Source organism: Momordica charantia (assembly GCF_013281855.1).
Source record: "Momordica charantia cultivar OHB3-1 chromosome 2 unlocalized genomic scaffold, Mcharantia_2.0 BLBB01000002.1, whole genome shotgun sequence".
Taxonomy (NCBI): Eukaryota; Viridiplantae; Streptophyta; class Magnoliopsida; order Cucurbitales; family Cucurbitaceae; genus Momordica; species Momordica charantia.
This window is the reverse complement of record NW_028275160.1, coordinates 8,149,190-8,157,400: the sequence shown is the minus strand read 5'-3', so window position 1 is coordinate 8,157,400 and position 8,211 is coordinate 8,149,190. Positions and strand designations below refer to the sequence as shown.

The 8,211-nt window shown below is 33.9% G+C and overlaps 1 protein-coding gene across 3 annotated transcripts; it reads right to left on the bottom strand.

Annotated features, from left to right (window-relative positions):
- Positions 1 to 635: 635 nt before the first annotated feature.
- On the bottom strand, positions 636 to 7,739 carry LOC111017263 (uncharacterized). 3 transcript variants are annotated; one of them, XM_022292968.2, is made up of 10 exons: positions 7,542 to 7,739; positions 6,502 to 6,625; positions 6,313 to 6,404; positions 3,994 to 4,199; positions 2,847 to 3,035; positions 2,485 to 2,685; positions 1,428 to 1,581; positions 1,274 to 1,334; positions 1,040 to 1,105; positions 636 to 946 (listed from the first exon to the last, which is right to left on the bottom strand). In XM_022292968.2, the coding sequence occupies exons 1-10, from the start codon at positions 7,617 to 7,619 to the stop codon at positions 870 to 872; spliced, it is 1,248 nt and encodes a 415-aa protein (XP_022148660.1). In that variant the 5' UTR covers positions 7,620 to 7,739; the 3' UTR covers positions 636 to 869. The 3 variants fall into 3 exon arrangements, with proteins under 3 accessions (XP_022148660.1, XP_087977363.1, XP_022148661.1); XM_088121237.1 differs by lacking the exons at positions 6,313 to 6,404; positions 6,502 to 6,625; positions 7,542 to 7,739 and adding exons at positions 4,989 to 5,001; positions 5,197 to 5,282; XM_022292969.2 differs by lacking the exons at positions 6,313 to 6,404; positions 6,502 to 6,625; positions 7,542 to 7,739 and adding an exon at positions 5,197 to 6,286.
- Positions 7,740 to 8,211: the final 472 nt, after the last annotated feature.

Genomic DNA, 8,211 nt, shown 5'->3' with positions numbered 1-8,211 from the left:
AAATATGTAAATTATAAAATATATATATATATATATATATTGTTTTTATTCATCTAAAAGAATATAATTTATAATTATTGTAAATTTACATTCTAAGCTATATTTCCTTTAAAGAATTATATCCGTAAAGTAATTATATCCATAAAGTATCTACAGATAAGAAATAATAATAAATAGCATTGAAAAGAATAATAATAAATATAAAATATCATAATTATTGTTTAAATTTAATCCTTTCCTAGATATCAAATCTCAATTTAAACGAATAAAGATATTTTTTAAAAGTTAATCATAAAAAGCATTACAATTCGTACAAGAGGATCTCTCTCTTTTTTATTTATTTATTTATTTATTTATACTTATTATTACAAGTTTCTTCTATAGAAAATTTTATCATACTTCTTATTGAACAAATAAATATCAAAACATATAGATTAATATCAATATATATCAATATGTTAAAAACTATCTTTATCCAAATTTGTACTGCTGACATACAGTTTTGGATCCGCTACTGAATAAAATTATTATGCAGCAATTTATAACATGAACATTTAAAGAGAACAAATTTGATATTAAATCAATGATTTAATTAATTTCTTCCACATCATTTTCTCTGAGAGACATCCCATGTGTTCTCAACTTTCTCTTTCTTTAATCTTAGAGAAGGAAAAACAGTCATCCTATTCCTATCTGAAGTCTAAATCACTAACCATAGAAAAAAGGTGGTCCACAAATTGGAAATAAAGAAAAGAAAAAGTAGAACAAGCCACAATAGTTATAGTTCATAACTGAAAATTTTGTTCATCTTCATGTATACACAAGCATGTCAACACTAAAACTACATGAAAGGATTACGATGGTCACCTTCAGAATGAAAAATCCTCAAGCAGTTGTTCATATTTTCTGCTTAGAAAGCTTTCGTACCTTCTCTTAAGTCCACCTCCTGAAAGTATAAAACGATGCAACTTCAGCAACGATGAAGACGAGGCAACGTCATCTTTATAAATGTTTACGAAGTAAGAGATCAGTGAGCTACCTCTAGCTTGAAAGGGTGGGATGTCCATGGACAGAGTTGACTCCACTAAAGTGACAAGATCCTTTCCTGCTTCAAGCATGAAGTTTTTTTCATTAACTTTTGAAGAAAAAAGATGGGAAGTGAACAATTTTCACACACTCCCAGCAGCAGCAGTTAACAAGTGAATAATTTCGTTGCATCACTTAACCAGTTTGTTCAGGGTGAAAAGAAAAAAGAGAGAAATTTTTCCCATACCGCTTGGACTTTCTGTTCCTTTGGCATTAACTAGAAAGGATGGGATGTGCTGCTCTTTTAACTGCACCATAGTAAAGTAGGCAGATATACTAGTAGGCAAAATTGAGCATCTAGAAATCATTGATTTATTTGAACACATGCTTTCAAGTTTTACCATGTACAGTAAAGCCTTTGCCAGTTCCAATGGGTCAATGGATGAAGGGCCTTTGTGGAATGCAGGCACAAATTTACCATCCTGATACCCAGCCAAAAAGTGATATGCAGCCTGACCAGGAGAGAGCTTTGAAGCAGAAGGAATAGTTCTGGAGCTGGTAACAGGAAACAGCAGCATTGTTTTTTAATCTTTACGCACAGATAAATTTATATAGCTTAAGTAACAAAACTAAAAAGTAAATTTTCTTTGAACAACTTTGCCTTCATACTGGCCAAAGCAAGCACTCAGCGATAATTGACATATGTCTCCAACTAAGAGGTTGTGAGTTCGATCCCCTGCCCCCACATGTTGTTAAAAAAATCATTTGCCTTCATACTGACTTGAAACGCATTCAGTATCAAAAGAAAGAGGCACACCGATAGGAATGGCCGTAAGGGTAATTAGAGATATTATTAGGGTGTTGAGGGTACCTTAGTAATTGATAGGTAAGTTGTTAGAGATAGTATTATAAATAGAGTGAGGGTGTAAGAATGAAGGTATCCAATTAGTGAGTATAGTTTTGGCTTGAGTTAGAATACTCAAGAGAAGGGAGGGTCCAAGTACCTCGAACACTTGGTAGTTATTGTCGATGCCTAAAACTCTCTTGGTAGTTATTATAGTTCTTATATCTTGTTATATTTCAATATATTTCTTGTTTGGGTTCTATCTCACACCCTTGCCTCTCTTATCAAGAAATTCTATTTTATCTCAAACTCTTTCATAAGAGATTGATCTTTATTTTGAGTACAACAATGGGGGTGGGGGTTCGAACTCATGACCTTTTGGTTAGAGATAGGTGTCTTAACCACTTGAGCTAGCTCGGTTTGGCATAAGAGAATGATCATTCTTCCAAGTTCCATCAAATAACCTCATAAAAAATGGAGTATACTTGGTGCCAAATGGTATATTTAGTAAAAAAAATATACATGCACGGTTCTCAATCATCACAAGTAAAAAATTATTGTGGTGCAGTACAATTTTCAAATGAAACGAAAGAGAAATTTTCAAATAGACTTACCCATCAGAAGTTACAAGAACAATAGCAGAAGGCAATTTAAAGAGATTTGGGACATTAGTATTCTCCATTCGAAAATATGGCATGACACCTTCGGAGGAAAGAATGACACCAGCATCTCCAGATACCAGAAAAGCAGCACAGTTCTGAATAACGTCTTCAGGTGCAAACAACAAAATAACAGAATCACCAGAAACTAGAAGCCTGAAATTTACAATCACTATGAGAAAGAATATAGCACACAAGTAAAAATTGAAAACATAAAGGCTTGATAAACAATGGGTCGTCAATTTGAGTGCATGTATATATTCTGAAATTAGGGGTTGCGGGGCGGGGAGAGAAACGGCACAAAAAGTGTACATCACCTTGCAGGAAGAGGAAGTCCTCCACGTGCAAATATCACAGGTTCAGATAAAGCAACAAGTGTTTCTTTAGTTCCATTTGTATCTGAGAAAGCCTTTCCGCATAGTATCAGCATTGAACGCTCAATATCAGCAGCGATGAATCCATTATCTCCTCCAGTTCCAAGACCAATTGTATTTCCCACCCCCGGGCTACGTGGCGAAAGAGAAATTCAATGAGTGCATGCTCTTCATACTTTCTCTCCCTCTCTTTTTTTGAACTTGATCCTTTCTCTCAAACAAACAAAGACACTGACAGTGACAGGCAACATTATAATCTAAAAGGCACAGATGTGCAAACATCATATGGATATGCCAACATGCAAATGTTAAAAAGTATAGAGAAAAAGATAAATTTAATATATTACAGAAGGAGTGAAGCAATTACAGCTTGGAAAGCACCATCAACCCAAACCCTAAATACCTACCAATATATGGCTCATTTAAATCCCTGATGTATTCTTTATCGTAGAAATTAAGTTGCCTATTAGCATGCTGTTTAATTCCAGATTTGTAATTTGGGTGCTTGATTCATACTTTATGGTATAAAAAAGTATCAACTGATTTAGTATAAAAAGTATCAACCTTATGGTATAAAAAGGATAATTTTGTAATTTATAAGTCAATTATTTGTTATTCATTAGTTAGTTTGTCATATAGTTTTGGTGTTCTTTGTTTGTTGGGTACATTCTTAACTACTATAATTTTGTAATTTTGTTATTCTTTAAGGTTTATTGTTTCTTATAAAAAAAATGATGCAACACATTCTTATCTATGAGTTAGGGACTTAGAAGATGTCAGAGAATATCAAATGCTCAGAGAAAAAATACCTAATCCGTCCTAGAATCGATCAATTTCTTGGCCTTAGATGGAATTTCACTTTCGCAATTATTCCTTTTCATTCATAAATACCAAAATAAAGAGAATTTTTGTTATTTAACTTCTTGGAGGATGAGGATATATTATTTTCTTTAATCTCCTCTTATACACATTCCCATGTTTCAATAAATTGCTTCTTATCAAAAGGGAAAGGGAAAAACAGGGCACATCCAGTAGCCATATAATAATAACTTTGTGTAAAACCGAAAGACATGTATAATAGAGGAAATACCTTATAAATTCAGCAGCATAAACTGTCAAAGAACAAGAATCACGAGAAATTGCCCGGGCTGGAGTCTCCCATATAATATTTGAAAATGCCAACACAGAAGAAGGACCATCACTTATTATACGAATTTTCACATCACATTTTGATGTTGAACCAATTGCGCCATCATGAACATAAATATTTGAGATGGACGAAATGTGACTTGTGACCTAACACAAACAAATAAAATCAAAATTGAATGAGAGGTATAAACGTTGACAGTGAGATGAAAATGAAAATTCGCCAACCATGGACTTCAGCGCAATGAGATGAAAATGAAATTAAGATTGAGAAGAATAATTTGGCATCGTTCGCTGAAAAGACTAATTAAAGAATCCAAATAACATGCAGCAGTTTAACCAATTAAAGGAAAACACCATTCTCATGTCAAGTCATAGTTGTAGACTTGTCATTTACATCCCGATGCAACACAAATGAAATAATGACACAGAGTGATTTACAAGTAAAAGTACATCTAGAAATCAAGAAAAAGAAAACTCCCTTTTGCAGTAAAAGAAACGTTCCTTAAACGCCATAAAAGGAAACTAAAAGAGAACAACCAAGCACTCACCTAACAAATTCTAAAAATAGCAGAGATTCTGACAGTCAAAAGACCACTGGAAGACAGATTTATCTTCCAATAAGCAGAACTGTCTTAAAAAAAAAGGTCGAAGGGCTCCATCTGAATCAACCCCCAGAAGAAATAACGTTCCAAAGAATTCTTGCATCCTTGTAAAAACTGGGAGATACCAAGATCATCTTTACCTTCAAAGCAAGATTTACTGGCCCTAAAACCCAAACTGAAATTAAAGAACAAAAATAACCACAGGCTCTTAATTGTATTCAACTAATGATTAGAAAGAAGATTCAACCCTCCAACCAAAATACAGAAAGAAACCCCAAAGCAGCAACAGAAGAACAAAGTTGAAAGCCGACCCTCTAAGGGCATCCTTCCTTACCATAGAGGCCCTCCTACAAAAAAATGCCTTAAATGAACAAACGGTAATTTAACAAAAATCTAAAAAGAGGAACCCAATATAAGTCATCAAGATCAAAGACAAACGGAAGAAAGTCTGGAAGTAACCTTTAACACAAGAACCCTTATAAAACCCAAAACCACTCCAGGAAACAATCCTAACCATCCTAGAAATGAATATAGAACCTTACCAACATTGAAAAGCCATTTTGAAACGCCCCCATGTTTCTAAAATCACCTCAAAGTCCATCCCTGATAAAAACCCTACCTTATTTTGACTTTCTTCTCCCTTTGAAGATTCTTTTCAATTAATTTCAGGATGTGAATTGGAATAATTGTGTAGCTATCTCCTAATTTCAAGATGATGTTATCTTAGAAATTCCAAAGGAATTATTGGTTAAAATATCTAGGATCAATACCTAGAAGCAAATATAAATCTGCATCATTCATTTAGGTAGAATATATCAAATTTCCTATTGTTTTACATTAATTGCTTCTAGAAAAAAATTCTTTTTCTACATGTACTTAGTTGGGTGAGCCAAATTTAACCTAAAAATTGTAATTATATCAAAACTGAACAAATGAGAGAAATACCCGTCAATTGAGTTGCCATATTTTTTAAGATTTTTGGCTAGGTGTAAGCATTTTGGGGCTTCGAGAGTTTTATTTATTTATTTATTTTTATTTTTATTATTATTTTTAATGTGCTGGTTCTTATGGCTGTGTAGGGATTTATTTTAGCTGGGTCTTAGTGTTTAAATGTTAGGTTTGGGTCACCTTTAGCTGTTTGATTTTGTGACTAGATTTGAGTGTTCTGTTGACATGAGCGATTAATTTATTGATTTTATGAGGGTATTAGTTTTACTACCTAAGCAAGTTCAACATTAAATTTGATTAGTTTGACTACCTAAGCAAGTTCAACATTAAATTTGATGAAGCTAAAACTTTAAGATAATACTCCTAAGTAGAATAAATAAATGGTCGTCTTATTTTCTTTTCTTTTTTATAAATAGGAATGCCGCCATAAGTAAAACTATTCTTGGTGTAACTATTCATTTTTCTTTTACCTATTTTTGGGCAGCATTTCATTCACATACCTCAATTTTCACCATGCACCCAGCCTCGAAAAGGTCTTTGGGCCTTTGGCACTTGGTGCATAACTTAAACAATCCTATCATTTCATTAACGCTATGGTCATTAGTGAACTAATCTACTAAATAAAGAAGTCTATTATCAACATATCTTGCCTAAGAACGGACAGCTGATGAGCAAGAGACACAGAGATTGCCAAAAGCTAAATGGCATGCCTGCTTTAAAAGTTTAGTGAATTGCGGCTTGGAAATCTCCGACAACCCTCGAGCATTGCCCCTAACATGAATGGGAAATCCTGATAGGAACTCTAAAAAGGGAAGAAAAGATATTACAAACAACAAAGGTAATAGAAATGCAATAAAATAATAGACCAAGAAATGAACATTTATCAGTTATGAATCTACCTGCGACAATTGCACCCTTCTGGAACAGTTCAGAAGACTTCAAATTTAGAAAAGCATTGTCCTTTACTATCACACCTTTCCCAGCTAGAGCACAATTAAGACCATAAGAGCGCCAGGACCATCCCTGTACAAAAGAAAACGAAATAGCATAAAAATTATTCCTCAAGAAATTTTATACATACCATTAATTTTTATTTATCCATTTTTATATCATAGTACATTAACTGTTTCTTTAATATCCACAGTTTCGGGCCTTGTGTCACAGGGACAATTTTGGTCTTAGGCCACGTGGGGACTGAAAGTTTCTAGAGTGAAAATCATCCCCGTGACAAGTGGTATCAGAGATAGGTTAGACAAATTCAATTGGTGTCAAGTGCTATAGTCTCAAGGTCCTAACACCCTAGCATTCTATTCTACAGGAGACTTTACTCACCCCGATACCGACTACGAAACTAGAAGCATTCTATTTTATAGCATTCTAGCTGAAAACTTGAACCGAAGACCATACCTTCAACTATTAAACAAGAAACCATTCACTATCGGCCTTCCAAAGAAGGTAGGGATCTGTAATGTTCGTTTCAGTCTACAAAATCATGCCAGTTGGAGACAATTTATCGTCTGTAAAGTGAGAGGACCAAACTTAAGGCTTAAATGGCTAAGGCAAATCTCATTATGACGATGACATTAGCAAATACAATCATCACTTGACCAGATAACAGAGCACATATTTGTCCCAAGTCCGAAAGACCAGAGCGATTATAAGAGCATCACAAGATTATTGCAAGAAACTGAACACTGATCCATGTAAACTATGTATTGATGTTTAACTTCCAGACCCAACTATTCACTTCCTTAAACAATAAAGATGTGTTAGCGGCTTCACCATACGACTTCCTTAACCCAAATTTTCAATTAGCAAAATGGAAGTCCCTAACCAATGCAAGTGTTCCAAAAATTAAAGACAGAGACTATCAAACTGTTCCTATTAACATTTGCAGATATGGGTACAGAACTCAGTCGAGAGAGAGGAAGAGACTGACAAAACGTGTAAGTCCGAAGAAAGGTTGAGAAGAATTCGGCCTGGAAATGGCGGAGCGGGCTAGTAAGTTCCCAATCATTCGCTCAATCACAGGGTTTCTCGTTGACCTAAGAATCACTTGCTCTGTAATTTTCAAGTTCGGCTAAATGAAACCTTCCCAGAAATAGGAGGGAGGGATGGTTTCAATGAATACATGTTTCAAAATTTTCAATTCTATCCTCAACATTTAAAGTTGTTTAAAAATACCATTCTTCTCAACTTTTTCATTATAAATAAAATGGAATGTGGCTTTGGAGTGACTAATGACAACGTAAACTCTACTTCATCTAATTATCTCCTTAAACTTATTAAGTTATTTTTAGTACAACGTGTGAGGTGAGAGATCGAACTCACAACGTCTAGGTTGAAGATATATGTCAATTACCGTTAAGTTATGCTAATTTTGGCAAACTTATTAAATTTTAGTTACGTCACTCTTATTTTAAAATTTTCATTTTAATCCTTAACCCTTAAAATGAAAGATGAAAATTCGATGGGACAATGAGTTACTACATAACGATTAAGTTGAAGGAGTACGGAGTTTAAACAGAAAACTTTGTGAGAAGAATATGTTCATGAGAGAAATTTTGTGAAAGAGTAGGTTCGTTCTTGGAGTAGAGGTAAAATATATA

Bases quoted from the DNA above. Each gene is read 5' to 3' on its own strand.
- LOC111017263 (XM_022292968.2), bottom strand. From the start codon at position 7,619: ATGATTGGGAACTTACTAGCCCGCTCCGCCATTTCCAGGCCGAATTCT. The intron at 6,626-7,541 runs GTCAGTCTCTTC...TCTTTTGTACAG, and splicing joins TCTTCGGACTTACACGTTTT to GGATGGTCCTGGCGCTCTTA. The intron at 1,582-2,484 runs GTAAGTCTATTT...TCCTGTTACCAG, and splicing joins GTTCTTGTAACTTCTGATGG to CTCCAGAACTATTCCTTCTG.